Here is a 16,344-nt window from a genome sequence, read left to right as displayed (position 1 = left end):
ACAGGGTAAATTTCTATTTTTATGACACAGCGCAGAAGTCAGCATTGGTAATTTGCAGGAGAAGCAAGCAACAACCTCACTACAAAAGAGCCAGAGAAACAGCCACTCTGATTTTCTTGATTCTTTCATATCGCTCAAAGTCTCTCTTAAACCATAAAATGAACTCTGGCATTGTGAACAATTTTCAGATCAGATTTACAATTCTCTTGACATGACAACTTTGACTCAAAGGGCAAATTCTAAAAAATATTTCTTATAGTGCTAAAAAGACTGCAAAGGGATTATTATTAAATGTCATGACTGTCTCTTTCAATCTGGGGGCATTTTATGCTAATGAAGAGATTTATTTTGCACAATAATTGTTAGGTCATAGGAGCTCTGTGGATGAGCGTCAGTAGGTTTACCTAAAATTTATGAAAAACACCTTATGTGCATTTTATTGTATTGAGAGTGTGTCCCTTTCATCAGATTCTTCACAGGGGCTTGTAGCTCCTTTAGTCAAAAATCTTTGGTCCCATGGGAAAGAACTAAGGGCTGAGGAGAGGGTGCTGCCGAGGTCTGCTTCCTCCGTGGAGAACCCTGGAGCTGCACTGGTTTTAGTGTCTTTTGCAAAACGCCTCAGCTGGCCAATGCTCCTCTGTCTCCTCTATTCCATACTTGAATCTCTGATGTTTCGGGGATCATACATTTAGCTGAGCCTTCACCTCCACTTCCCTGTATTCTAACAACTGTACAAACCAGTGGTTCAGCTTCATCCTTTTTTGGCACATTCTTAATCATTTATCGCAAAGCAAACTATGAAAAAATTAATATTTGCATTGTATCAATGGAGCAGAAAGATCAATGCCTTCCGTTATGAGACAATATCACTTCTTTATGACAAGTCAAATGCTTTTTTAGGGGGCCATCAGAATTTTATTTCTTTATGTGGTACACTATGATAAAGTTTAACTTACAGTTTTAACATATAAGTTCTGTTTTTAAGTTGATCAGTTTTATTAGGTTTTCAAAGATTGAAGAGTTGAGAAACTGGGCAAACATTGCTTAAAATGATAAAAAAAATTATTTTAAAATACTTTTAAAATTTGGGGGCCATAGAATTCTAGCCAAGGTTGAAATTGATTTTTTTTTTGGTAATAATCAATTAAAGTGAAAGCATTTTTATTGTTATGCCTTAATAAAGGCAAATCAGGTCAAGATTGCCAATTTTTCTTTCCACTGAATCTCCACCTAAGAAGAGTATTTTTTTTAAGATACAGGATTTCTAAATGAGGACATAGGATAATTAGAAATCTGAAAGACTGTTCTTGAAATGGACAAGTAAAGTATATTTAACTTACTGTCATGATGAGCCCCTTTTCCTGGAAGTATTTAACCAATGGAGCAGCGTTCTGCTTGAAGTTCATTAGTCTCCTTTGGGTAGCTTTCAGATTGTCATCAGGTCGCCCTTGTTGCTCTGCACGCTTCAGTAATCTTTCTTTGAGTCTCTGATTGGCGCAAGCCAGGAAGACCACCAAGTCAGGAGTACAGATCTATGGCGAGGGTCAAACAAGCAGATAAGCATTCAACATACCAACCGGTGTGAGTGTGGGCAGAGGCAGTTTTGCACAGTGCTTTAAAGAAATGATCTCCAATTTTTTTTTCTGTATCTTCATGTTAACAAATTATTTGATCATGTATCCCAATAAATATATACTTATTAATTTATTAATTATGCATGAGTGTATGATACACATGTGCTCCTGTGCTTGCGTCAGGCATTCAGCGGTGTCTGATTCTTGGCGACCTGACAGACTTTAGCCTGCCAGGCTGCTCTGTCTATGGGATTTTCTCAGTGAGAGTACTGGAGTGGGTTGCCATTTCCTCCTCTAGGGGATCTTCCTGACCCAGGGATCGAACCCACATCTGCATCTCTTGTACTGAGGGCAGATTCTTTACTGCTGAGCCACCAGGGAAGCCTCATGCTGCCCTAATATAGTATGCATGCTATAAAACACACAGAAAAATGTAATTTTTAAAGGATAAGATATGATAATGGTAATATTAGCATTTTCTTCCCACATTACACTGGTTTGCCTATGTACTCTGGAGACCACTGGTTACATAATGAATGCTGGAGTCCAGGAAACCTGAATTAGAGTTTTTGCCCTAGGATTTACCAGCTGAGCTCTGGGCATATGGCTTATCTTAGCTAAGCCTCTGTGTCTTCATCTGTCAAAAGAGATATATGAACTTCCTCCCTGAGTTCTTATAAAGATTAAATAAGATATTGTGTGAAAAAAAACAGCACAAACTTGATCCATGGTAGGTGTACAGCAGATTTTAGCCATATTTACTATCTCTTGGTTTTCAGGATTCTATGTTGTTCTGGTTCTCCTTTAACTTTTTACTTTGTTGTTTCTTCCCCCTTGCTCAATTTTTTTCCCTTAAAAATACAATACTCACAAATAATGATGTTTCTGAGGCTTAGATTATGTTTTGTTTTGCTTTCCCTCTCCAAGTTTTCATTCTCTCAGCTCCTTTCTGCTGTTCTCGTTTCAACCACTTATCCTTTGTTGATGGATTCCAAATCTACATTTTCAGCACCGGCTTTCAACAGCACTTATGTCTTATATTATCAGATGCTTATATGATAACTCTACCTGAAAGTTTTAATGTTACTCAGCAAGGCCAAATCAGTTCTGGCAACTTTTTACCTAAATGAAATTCCCTTCTTGCTTATATATGTATTTGTTTATTCTTTTATTTTTGTGATAGTAACACTACTTTCCTGAATCTTTCAATTAGAAATGTTGTCTTTTAAATTTTTAGAATTTGAATGAAAGATTATTTAAATTCTATAGTGCTATACAGTTTTCAAAATTTCACAAACATGATTTCATATAATTCCATAATAGCTCCTTTTAAAAATAACTTCTCTTATATTGCCCCCACCCACTAGTAACCACTAGTTTGTTCTCTATATCTGTGTCTGCTTCTTTTTTGTTTTATGCCCTAGTTTGTTCTACTTTTTAGATTCCACCTAAAAGTGATATCATACAGTAGTTGGCTTTCTCTGACTTATTTTATTTAACACAATGTGCTCCAAATCCATCCATGTTGCTACAAGTGACAAAATTTCATTCTTTTTCATGGCTGAGCAGCATTCCATTTGTGTATGTGTATATACAATGAAATGTATACACCCCTCCCCGCTCCCCGCCCCCCCGCACCCCACATCGTCACATCTTCTTCATCCATTTACTTGTTGATGGACACTTAGGTTACTCCCATACCTTGATACTTGTAAATAATGCTGCTATGAACACTAGGGAGCCTATATCTTTTTGAATCCTCAGCTAGAAATCTTAATATAATTTCTAACCCTTATCAAAACTTCAGTCTCAGGAAGCCCTCACCACGGATGGTGGATTTTTGTCTTGAAACATAATTCATGTTTCATAATTCATGTTATCTCTTCCTCCAATTCCCACTGCCACTGTGTAAGCACAGGCACATACTGGCATAAGTGATTATGAGAATGAATTTTAGAATCAGATTGTCCTGATTTCATCAGTTCAGTTCAGTTCAGTCGCTCAGTCGTGTCTGACTCTTTGCGACCCCATGGACTGCAGCATGCCAGGCTTCCCTGTCCGTCACCACCTCCCGGAGCTTACTCAAACTCATGTCCATTGAGTTGGTGATGGCATCCAACCATTTCATTCTCTATTGTCCCCTTCTACTTCTGTCTTTAATCTTTCCCAGCATCGGAGTCTTTCCCAATGAGTCGGTTCTTTGCATCAAGTGGCCAAAGTATTGGAGTTTCAGCTTCAGCATTAGTCCTTCCAGTGAATATTCAGGACTGATTTCCTTTAGGAAGGACTGGATTGATTTCCTTGCAGTCCAAGGGTCTCTCAAGAGTCTCCTCCAACATCAAAGTTTAAAAGTATCAAATCTTCAGCGCTCAGTTTTCTTTATACTCCAGCTTTCACATTCATACATGACTACTGGAAAAACCATTGCTTTGACTAGATGGACCATTGTTGGCAAAGTAATGTCTCTAATTTTTAATATGCTATCTAGATTGGTCATAGCTTCTCTTCCAAGGAGCAAGTGTCTTTTAATTTCATGGCTTCAGTCACTATCTGCAGTGATTTTGGAGCCCCCTCCAAAATAAATTCTCTCACTGTCTCCATTGTTTCTCCATCTATTTGCCATTAAGTGATGGGACCAGATGCCATGATCTTAGTTGAGTTTTAAGCCAACTTTTTCACTCTCCTCTTTCACTTTCATCAAGAGGCTCTTTAGTTCTTTGTTTTCTGCCATAAAGTTGGTGTCATCTGTGTATCTGACATTATTGGTATTTCTCTCAGCAATCTTGATGAGCTTGTGCTTCATCCAGCCCAGCATTTCATATGATGTACTCTGCTGCTGCTGCTGCTAAGTCGCTTCAGTCGTGTCTGACTCTGTGCAACCCCATAGATGGCAGCCCACCAGGCTTCTCCATCCCTGGGGTTCTCCAGGCAAGAACACTGAAGTGGGTTGCCATTTCCTTCTCCAATGCATGGAAGTGAAAAGTCAAAGTGAAGTTGCTTAGTCGTGTCCAACTCTTAGCGACCCCATGGACTGTAGCCCACTAGGCTCCTCCATCCATGGGATTTTCCAGGCAAGAGTACTGGAGTAGGGTGCTATTGCTTTCTCTGATGTACTCTGCATATAAGTTAAATAAGCAGTATACAGCCTTGATGTACTCCTTTTCCTATTTGGAACCAGTCTGTTGTTCCACGTCCAGTTCTAACTGTTGCTTCTTCACCTGCATACAGATTTCTCAGGAGGCAGGTCAGGTGGTCTGGTATTCCCATCTCTTTCAGAATTTTCCAGAGTTTGTGGTAATCCACACAGTCAAAGGCTTTGGTGTAGTCAATAAAGCAGAAGTAGATGTTTTTCTGGAACTCTCTTGTTTTTTTGATGATCCAACGGATGTTGGCAATTTGATCTCTGGTTCCTCTGCCTTTTCTAAATCCAGCTTGAACATCTGGAAGCTCACGTTTCACGTACTGTTGAAGCTTGGCTTGGAGAATTTTGAGCATTACTTTGCTAGGGTGTGAGATGAATGCAATTGTGCGGTAGTTTCCATAAGAATCTGCTATTAGTTGTTTGTCCTTGGACAAACGGTTCAATGTCTCTAAACTTCAGTTTTCTCAACTGTAAATAAAGGGGAAATCTATCTTATCTTGGTAGTTTAGTATGTCCCATTAAAAAAATTAATTTATTTTTCATTGAAGGATAATTGCTTTACAGAATTTTATTTTCAAAAACACATTTAAGTAGCTTTTGAGAAGTGTTAACAATATAGAAAATCACTTTGTAATTTTTGTATGGTATGTGGTAAAGAGATTATATTAATTTAAAACTTTTATCTTATCAAATATTAAATTGCAAAATACAAATTTAATAAAATCTTTGGTAACATTCAGTCTTGCCCAACACATCACATGATATCCTTTAAATTTACTTTGAATAACTTACATAAGAGAGAAGATAATTTTTGACAAATAACTTAAAATGATATTATATTGTTCTTGGTTTGGTCATTGTATATATTAAAATATGGAATAAGCTTCAACTACTAGCTTAGTGTTGAATGCAGATAATACTTCTTTCATAACAAATTAAATGCTTTATTTTAATATCTTTATGTTTTGTTTCAGACTGAAAAGTATGTGCTTTTCCCTACATAACACAAAGAGGTTATTGCTGTTACTGCTGTTCACTCGTTAATCCTTGTCTGACTCTCTGAGACCTCATGGCCAGGCTTCCATGTCCTTCACTATCTCCAGGAGTTTGCTCAGATCATAATGAGGTTATGGAGAGACTTAAATATGTAATCATCACTATATTTTGTCTTTTAGGATTGACTCTTGAAATTTATAAAGACTTTTTACACTTTAGTAAAACTGTATTTTATTTATTTATATTGGAGTGGAGTGTCAGTTGCTTAGTCATGTCCGACATTTTGCAACCCCGTGGACTGTAGCCCGCCAGGTTCCTCCATCCATGGGATTTTCCAGGCAAGAATACTGGAGTGGGTTGCCATTTCCTTCTCCAGGGAATCTTTCCAACCCAGAAATAGAACCCAGGTCTCCTGCATTTCAGGCAGACTCTTTACTTACATTAATAGACTTTAAAAAATAGCCATAAGTTTACAGAAAATGAGTAGAATACCTTCATGTAGTTCCTTTAATTTCTCCCAGTACTTTTTAATGTAGAGCTTTGTAGCTTTCTATATAATGATCTTGCCCATTTAAAAAATTATTCCTGTGAATTTGATATTTTTTATATCTAAGATTTTTGATCAATGAATGCAACTTCAAGCCTGATATAGATAAATTTGAAATGAATCTTCAAAGTTGTTTAATTTTATAACTGTGATTAACTTGCTGTCTTTCCTTAGTATGAAACAACAACATATAACTAGTGACACAAAAACTGAAAACATGGAACAGGCAAGACCACCAAGGAAGCTGGGAGAACCAGCTGACTACTCAACACTGCCCTCAGCCACAAGCATGCTCACCTGATTCTTCATCACTCTTACATATGTCTACTCATTAGGGCCCTCCTTCTTCAGTGGTGCCCATTTTAAAAGAAAAAATTTAGTATTTTACTTTTTTTCCCCAAATGTAAAACAGAAGCAGACATTATTCTTTTCTAGAAGAGTTGAAGGCCCCAGAAAGTTTTCATGAAATTCACTCATGAAATGTTGAGAAGCATAACCATACCTTTTCCTAGCATATGTTCTCAAAAAGTATTCACTGATTGAATAAATGAGTGAATAAATAAATGAGAACAAAGACCAAGATATTGCTTTTATCTACATGGAAGAAAACTTCCAATTGTTGATACTATTTCTTCCATTGGATTAACTAAATCAATCTTTGCTCTTTGTCTTTTTAATTATGTTGACAAGTCAATCTTCCTCTATTCATTATCTCAAAGTTCTTTATCTGAATAATTACTCTGTTAAAAAGAACCTATGGCCACCTTTGATTAGCAAAGATGTATTATTCACTGTGTCAGATTGCAAAATGAGCTTACTTTAGTAAGCCTTGTTCTTAACTGTCAGTGCTTTTGACTTCTTTATTTTTTTATTGAAGGATAATTGCTTTACAGAAATGCTCTATTGTTTATGAAGACCTGTGAGAAGACCTAGAGACCCTACAGTTCAGATCACATTGAGAAACCAACAAGAAAAATATGAAAAACAAAAAACAATCCCTCACAAGAGAGAAGATCACAGTTGGAACAAAAACTGGAATCACAGAAACTAAGAGATGGGAAAATTTTGGAGGTTATCCAGCCCAAATTAATGCCAAACCTACAATCATCTCTACAGTTTCTTGACAAGAGATCTTTAAACTTGAACATTTAAACTTGAATGTTCTTTGTGAGCATTTCTTGTGATGCCTCACTACTTATGAGGTCAACCCCCTTCATTACAGGAAGATACTAATAACTGGAAGTTTTTCCTAATACGGGGCTAAAATTACTTTCTTAATTCTGTCTAATAGTAAAATGTAAAAGAAATAATTTCTTTCAATCATTAAGCATTTATTGACTATACACCTCTACCACAGAGGCTTGACTAGACTGAACATGGAGATAATTTCTGGGCTGGGGGGACAAAAACTGGAATATAGGGCTCTTCCATGGAGGAGCCATAGAAACTACTACTGCTGCCCCCAGTTTAGGCTTCTGGTTGGAATCCTGTAGGGCTGCACCATCAGAGTATGTATGAACCAGCCCTCGCAGGACTCAATTCCACTTAGAATCATCCCAAATTCTCATTATGCTAAATGTGTTTAATAGCCAATTAGGCACTGAAAAGAGAATTAGTGAACTAAAAGGTCATGAGAAAATATTGAGAGTGAAACAAGGCAGAGAGAGAGGTAGGAAAGCACAGGAAAGAGCAAAAGAGATATATGAGACCAAGGTTAGAAAGTTTTGGAAGAAGAGAGAAAATGAAGAAGCAGTGTTTGAAAATAAAATAGCAACGGAATTTTCCCAGACTCAGGAAGTAACATAAAAACCAAGGAGAAAACTAAACAGAAAACTCAGATCTAAGCACATCATAGTAAACCTGCCGAAAGGCTAGACAGAAAAAAAGATCTTTAAAGCATCCAGAAGGGAGAAATGACAGATTACCTTCAGAGGCACAACGAGACAGCTAAATTTGCCAAAGAAACAATGAAAGGCAGAAAGCAATGACATGACATCTTTAAAAGTCAAATAAAAAAATCTGCCATCTAAGTTTCAATATTCAGTCAAAATATCTTTCAAAAACTAAGAGTAAATATAGATGTTTTCAAACAAACAAAAACTGAGAGAATTTGCATCAGAAATTCTACTCTAATGGAAATATTAAAGAATATTCTTCAGGTAGATGAAAATGATCCAAGACAGAAAGCTGGCCTGGGGAACAAATGAAGAGTAATGAGATGATAAATCTAGGGGTGAATTTAAATGAACATTGACCATATAAAATATACTAAAAGTATTTTGTGATGCTTAAAAATAGAGATTAGTCATGAGGCAGGTAAATGAAGTTCAAGTGTTCTAAGATCTTGGTTCAGAAAGTGGTAAAAGTACCGATTTCTGTGAAAATATGAATATGTTAATAATGTAGTAAATCGATAGAACAGGAATCAGCAAACTTTTTTTGTAAAGTGCCAGAGAGTAAATATTTTCGGTTTTTAGGTCACGTGACTTTTTAAAATAAATATTTATTTACTTATTTGGCTATGCAGGGTCTTAGTTGCAGCATGCAGGAATTTTAGTTGCCGTGTGTAAACTCTTGGTGTGTGGGATCTAATTCCCTGACCAGGGATCTAACCCAGGCTCCCTCCGTTGGCAGCGTGCAGTGTTAGCCACTGACCACCAGGTAAGTCCGGTCATGTGGTCTTGCAGCATCAAAGCAGCCATAGACAGGAAAGCAGTAGGATGGCTGGGGAGAATTTGGAGGAGACAAGCCAGTGCAAAGGTGCAGGGTTGGGTTAGTCACTGCGACGGGAGACTAGGACTCTGTGCTGCTGCTGGCCCTTCTAGGGGCACACAAGAGAGGAGACTTTATTTATCAGATCCTGTCTCCTATTGGTCAAAAGTATCCCCTGGCCACGCTGTCTCCTGCATACTTTACACTGTGTATGTCTCAGGGCAGGAAGTCAGTGAATCGCTGTCCTGGGCAGCATCGCAGGGGTGCACAGTAGCAAAGGCCAAGTAAAAAGTGGGCTTAGAGAATATAAGAGAGCATCAGAGGTGCTCAATACAGCAGTACACTTTAAATACAAAGATACAGAAATGCTAAAAGTAAAGGGATGGAAAAAAATACCATGGAAATAACCAGTAGAAAGGTGGTAAAACCACACAAATATATAAAATCCAATTTAAAAATGAGCAAAGGAAAAAAATTGAAAATATCAGTTGAAAATATCCACTAGGAAAGTGGATCTTGAAAGTTCTCATCATGAGAAAAAATTTTTGTAACTATGAATGGTGATGGACATTAACTAGACTTAGACTTATTGTGGTGATCATTTTGCAACATATACAAGTGTGGAATCATCCAGTGCACACTTGAAACAAATATAATTGCAATTTAATACAATTATTCCTCAATAAAAATTTAAATTATAAAATTTAATTTTTAATTAATAAAAGTTAATTTAGTTAAAAAATTTAAATTAATAAAATGCCTAACAATCCATTTTCTACAAAATAAAGGGCAGAAAATTTGAGCAGATATTTCTCTTTAGAGGACAAATTGCCACCAGGTATAAGTAAAGGTGTTCAAAATCACTAACCATCTGGGAATTGGAAATCAAAATCATGATGAGGTAATTCCCTGGTGGTTCAGTGGTTAAGACTTGATGAAACTAATCTAGGTAAAGAAAAGGCATAAATAAATATTGAGAATAAATAGTAAGGTATCCCTAAATATTCTACAGAGATTAAGATGATAAAAGAGGATATTAAGAAAAAACTTCATGAAAGCAAATTAGAAAATATTTATGAAATGGACTGATTTCTAGAAAAACACAACTCTCCCAAACCAAAAACAAACAAACAAAAAACAAGAACCAGACAACCAGAATAGTTCTTTACTTATGGAAGATATTAAATCTATAATTCAAAACTCTACCAAAGAAAACTCTGAATTCAGATGGCTTCACCAGTGAATTGTGCCAGATATCAATCTAACAGAAACTCTTCTACTAAATATAAAGAAGGGAATACTTCACAATTCATTTTATTAGTCCTGCATAGTCTTTGAATCCAAAGCCTTACAAGGACATTGAAAGAAACAAAATTTATTGGTCAATCTCACTCATGATCACATGTAAAAATTCTAAGTGAAATATTAGCAAATGAATCTATTTATTTACAAAAAGGATTATATACACCATAACCTATCTGAGTTTATTCCCTGAATACAAAATGTGGTTATTTTTAAAAAATCAAGCACTGTCATCTACCAAACCAACAGAATAAATAAGAAAAAAATCATATGATTATATTAAATAAATACAAAAAAGCACATGGTAAAACTTAATATTCCTTCATGAGAAATACTTTTATTAAACTGGGAATTTAGGAAAACATCATTAGTATGATAAAGAATAAATACATAATATTTATAGCAGGCATCATACTTAACTGGGAAATGCTGACACTTTCCCTCTGAGATGAAACAAAGATGCCCATTATCATTATTTCTAGTCAACATTGTAATGGAGATTTTAGACAGTAAATTAAGACATGAAAAACACCCCCAACAAGATTGGAAAGAAAGAAATATAATAGTTATTTGAATAATATGATTGGATTTGTAAAAAATCCAAAATAATTTAAAAGTCATAAGAATAAATATGCAAATTCAGCATGGTCTCTACCTAGAAGAGCATACAAAAATCAATTTTATTCCTATATATTAGGAACAAATAATTGTAAAATAAAATAAAGTACTCAGTTCAGTTCAGTTCAGTCGCTCAGTCGTGTCTGACTCTGCGACCTCATGAATTGCAGCATGCCAGGCCTCCCTGTCCATCACCAACTCCCAGAGTTCACCCAAACTCATGTGCATTGAGTCAGTGGTGCCATCCAGCCATCTTGTCCTCTGTTGTCCCCTTCTCCTCCTGCCCCCAATTCCTCCCAGCATCAGAGTCTTTTCCAATGAGTCATCTCTTTGCATGAGGTGGCCAAAGTATTGGAGTTTCAGCCTCAGAATCAGTCCTTCCAATAATAAAGTACTAGTTAAATAATTTTAAAAAATCATTTAATTATCTAGGGGAAAAGAATATAATGAAGAATACCAAACAGACCTTGGCTGAAATTAAAGACTTAAATATAATGAGCTATATGCCATATTCATAAATTAAGCAGAGTTACATAAAATATGTCAATTCTTCCCAAATTGATCCATAGGTTTAATGTAATCTCTAAATTCCAGTAGGATGTGTATGTTTGTGGGAATTGAAAACTTAACTCTGAAATGTATTTGGAAATTCAGAGAGCCAGAATAGCCAAGGCAATCTTCAAGACAATCTTGAAGAAAAGAAGAAAAGTGATAGAACTTTGTCAGTGTGACTTATTACAAATCTACAGTAATTAAGATAGTGTGGTGTTGGTTTTAAGGAAGACCAGTAAATCACTGGAACAGAGAGAACTCAGAATCAGATCCATTGCCCAAATATATGGGCATATGATTTATAACAAAGGTGGTTCTGATGTACAGTGAGGAAAGTGCAGTTTTTTCAATAAATGGTACTTGGTCAATTAGACATCCTTATGGAAAACAATGACTCTTGACTCCCAACATTACTGGATATGCAAAAACCAATGCCAAATGGATTTTCAGCTCTAAATGTGAAAAGTAAAATGATAAATATTTTAGAAGGTAACGTATAAGAAAATAGCTTCTAGATCTTAGGGAATCTAAGGATTTCTTAAATTGGGCCTAAAATTGGATGGCTTTAAAATTTAAAAGTTTTATTTTATTTTTATAAAATTAAAGAGAATGAAATTAGAGAATGGAAATGTCAGTTACGTAGTAGAAGAAGATATTTGCAACACATTAATCAACAAAGGGCTTGTTTTGAAAATATGAAAAAAAATCTTACAAATCAATAAGAGAAAACAAAAACAATAGAAAAATGGTCAAGAGACATGATCAGGCATTTTTACAAAACAGGATATCCAAATGACCAACAAATTGAAAAGGTGTCAATATCATTAATAATCCAGGGAATGCCAACTGAAATACGTATCTATCAAAACAGTTAAAATTAAGAAGACCAATGATATCAAATGTTTGCAAGAATATATAACAGCTGGAGCAAGTTTGGATAATTCACCTAATAGCATACTCATAACTTATGTACCTACTATGTGCCAGATTCTATTCTACACACCAAAGACTAACAATGACCACAAGACATTATGGCTGAGCTTATGGCCAGTTGGAGGAGACAAATTTTAATCAAGGATTGCACAGATAAATATAAATCTGAAACCGTAGTAAGTAGCTCTTACTATAAGAAGACATAATAGGGAGATCAATCTTACCATGGAGATTATGGAAGGTTCCTATAAGGAACTGATAGTTGAGCTGAAATCTGAAGATAAGAAAGGATTAACTAGAGAAAGAAGGGGAGGAAAGGGTAGTCTTTCAGAAATTCATGAAGAATAGCTGGCATATAGACCTAAGAGGAATGCAAAATCCAAATTCTGCATGAATTTTGCAGCTAATGAGATGAGAAGCTTTCAGGCATCATCCTCTTAGAGAGGGGACCATTTAAACAGGTAAGCAATTTTTTTTTTCCAGGAGAGGGAAAGCAATTAATTTCTTGATGGGGAATCTCTCCATATCAAGTTTGATGTATATAAGTGGAAGACTCCAGACATAGGAATGATGAACTGGCACCTTGGCAAGTATGAAGCTCAGTCATCTGTTTTCTTAGTCTAGTCTCTTTCCCTAATTAACATTCATGGGCTCTGCACCAGCTTGGTTATAAACTCCATGACTTGGGCTATTAAGACCATTGGGTTTATACTGTAGAAAAGGATGAAGAGTAGGATAATGTGAATCTCTAAGGAGAGGAAGTTCAAAACTCTTCTGTTCTTCCTCATCCACATTTTTTCACTTTTGAGGAGAAAGGTGTGGCGAAGGTTGATCAGAGCAAGACTTTTCATTCAGGTAGGAACATGGTTTCTCTCACATAGAATCCTCTCTTTTATTTCCAAGAGGTTGAGAAGTAATAATCATTTCTCTTTCTCTCTGCTGCTCATCTTTCTGTTTGAACTTGCTTCTTTCTAGTGCAGCTAGTGAGATTGGCTGGCTTTAGTTTCCAGGAGACTTGCATTGGGCATCTCTATGCACTGGCACAATTTACAGCTTCCTGGCTCTACTTCCTGTCTTCTTCTCCAATGGCGTTCTCTGGATCAACATTTCTGTGACTAAAGTGTGGCAATTTGAGACTTGGTGGGTGGGGTTAGGGTTGGAGAAGGTGTTCTGACCTGCTTCAGTCCTAGGCTCCGAGCTGCTGATAGCCTAGGTGAAAGGAATTCTTCCTGTGGTTCAGATGGTACTCTTGGGCTCCACTAGATTTAAAGACAAAGTTTCACAGCAAAATTATTTATCTTTTTATTTTGGCTGTCAGTTGCTGTCCTGCACATGTTTGATTTAAGGATTATTGTGGAGGACTACTAAACTAAGGATAGGCTTGCTTATTCCCCAAATATCATTTTAATCTCTCATATTTCCAATGATCAGCACAGAGTATTGTACAGGCTTTGATTTGGAAGAGGAACAAGACAGTTTCTTTGATCTTAAGGAGCTCATAGTTTAGTAGTTGAAATGAAACAATAATTATAATACAATGTGACTAGCACAATGTTTTAAAAAATGTGGAAATAAAGAAGAGGGCCACTTTCATATGGCTATTTTTATAATATTGAATGTTGGCTAACATATTCTCCCTAAGGCTTTTTTTTTTCCTAAGACAAATGCTGTTCCAGACTTCCATTACTATTACAATTACGCAAAATTACAGGAATTAAATGAAATCTGTTTTACTGAGGCAAACTCTGATAACAATGTGACGAAAACCCTACAGTCGTGTTACATTAGCTGCTCTTGCATGGGCATCCCTGGAAACTTGTTAGAAATGCAGATTTATGAGTTTTACTCCATTGTACTGAATCAGAAACTCTGGAGACAGACCAACAAAACTACTTTTTAACTTCTGCCTTGTATTAAAAAAGACCTTCTACTATAGACATGAGTGATAGAAATAGTAACTCAATGAAGTTGCAGGGTCTTTAAAAGAAAATAACAACAACAATAAAAATCCAAAATGGATCAATATGATTAGTCCAAGAACAAAAGAAACTAATTGTTTTGTTTCACTTTGGGAGAAAGGTAGTATGTGAAACCTTGTTTTTATAGTTTGGGCATTTCTCACTGAAGATCTGTATTCTATCCATTTCCATGGCCTTGTGGTGATTTCTTATAGTCCAAATGCATATTACTTCCAATATTTTAGTTAAATAGTTACCTAGGTTACTCAGTTCTTTCATAATTTGGCATATGCCAAATCATATCTGCTGAACAGTGTATATCATTAATGGTTTCAAAGAGATGTCGTTAGTTTAAGAAACATACATATCTGTGGTTTGATTTTTACAGTGCAAATCTTCATTTCTATAAAAGAAATTGGGGTACATTAAGCTTCCAAGATGTGGGAATTTAATGAAGAGGAAAAATTTAAGGTTTTATTTAATATATACCAGGCTGACAATATGCAAATAAATGTAAACTTATAATGCTGTGTTTTCCAAGATGTCTTTTTCCCAGCATTAATTTGATCATGTAGGCATCTTCTTCATTCATTTGTTTATTCATTCATTTAATATTTATTAAGATACTATCGGAGAAGGCAATGGCACCCCATTCCAGTAATCTTGCCTGGAAAATCCCATGGACGGAGGAGCCTGGTAGGCTGCAGTCCATGGGGTTGCTGAGAGTTGGACACGATTCAGTGACTTCACTTTCACTTTTCACTTTCATGCATTGGAGGAGGAAATGGCAACCCACTCCAGTGTTCTTGCCTGGAGAATCCCAGGGACGGCAGAGCCCGGTGGGCTGCCGTCTATGGGGTCGCACGGAGTCAGACACAGCTGAAGTGACTTAGCAGCAGCAGCAGCAGCAGCAGCAAGATACTATCAGTAGCCAGAAACTGAAGTTCTGGAAAGTTAGACCAAGACTATATGGGCTGGCATTGCCTTCCACGCTGAGCAGTTGGGGTTTTATCTTATAAACATGGGAGTAATACATTTTGTTTTGTGCCTTAGAATGAATGCCAGTGGTAGGTAGTGCAGGGTGCGGGTTGGATAGCGAGAGACTGGAGGAAAGCAGATCATCTGCAAGAGCTAATAGACCTGGACTGTCTACCATGAGGTGCCCCTTATGAACAGCAGTCAAATAAAATATAATGTAAAACATGATGGTTATTCTTAATATTGTCTTTATAGATGTGCTTGATTTTAATGATCATTTAGGAAATAAGAGTGCCAGTATTAGTGTCAGTATTAGGCAAACAGCCCTGAATAAAAACTTTCTGACATTGGAGGGGAGAGTGGAGTGAAGGCAAACGGTAGAGTGGAGAGAAGGCAGAAATGTATCAGCTGTTTCTGCACCTGTGGGATGAGCTATGCCTGCCTGGTTCATAGTGGTCAGTTGACTCATTCTTCATCACTCGTGCATGTGATGCAGGACTGATAAGACCACAGGAACCAGTATCTATTAAGAAGCAGTCAAACACTTGTAAGATGATGTTGGATGATGTTGCCAGACCCAGCCATGCAAGTCACCGTAGAGATGACCATGAAGAAGTGGAGGGTCTCAGTGTATGACTAATGCTCACTTAGCCAGCTTCTAAACCAATCCTTGGGCTTCCCTGGTGGCTCAGTGGTAAAGAATCTGCCTGCCAATGCAGGAGGCATAAGAGATGTGGGTTTGATCCCTGGGTCAGAAAGATCCCCTGGAGAAGGAAACAGCATCCTACTCCAGTATTCCTGCCTGGAAAATCCCATGTACAGAGGAGTCTGGTGGGGGAGTCCATGGGGTTCAGACATGACTTAGGACTAAAAAAACAACAAACCAGCCCCTTTCTATGCCTCACCTCTTTACAAACATTTAACATTTAAATCCATGATACTGACAACATGAATAACTACCCCTGAGATCCTGTCATTGGTATGTGGGCACAAATCTAATTTGTATTATCCACTACATTCTAAATTCATGGA

The 16,344-nt window shown here is 36.6% G+C and overlaps 1 protein-coding gene across 2 annotated transcripts in view; it reads right to left on the bottom strand.

The window, feature by feature from the left end:
* The window catches only part of AK5 (adenylate kinase 5), a 272,560-nt gene that overhangs the window by 213,597 nt on the left and 42,619 nt on the right, over nt 1-16,344 (bottom strand). For both annotated transcript variants that reach the window (XM_004002092.6, XM_042249944.2), the window contains exon 6: nt 1,341-1,532. In XM_004002092.6, coding sequence (XP_004002141.4) covers nt 1,341-1,532 — 192 coding nt within the window. The remainder of the gene's footprint in view (nt 1-1,340; nt 1,533-16,344) is intronic.

Source organism: Ovis aries, chromosome 1 (genome assembly GCF_016772045.2).
Source record: "Ovis aries strain OAR_USU_Benz2616 breed Rambouillet chromosome 1, ARS-UI_Ramb_v3.0, whole genome shotgun sequence".
Lineage (NCBI taxonomy): Eukaryota > Metazoa > Chordata > Mammalia > Artiodactyla > Bovidae > Ovis > Ovis aries.
Note: the sequence above shows the minus strand (reverse complement) of the source record. Positions and strands in the feature narration are given on the sequence as shown.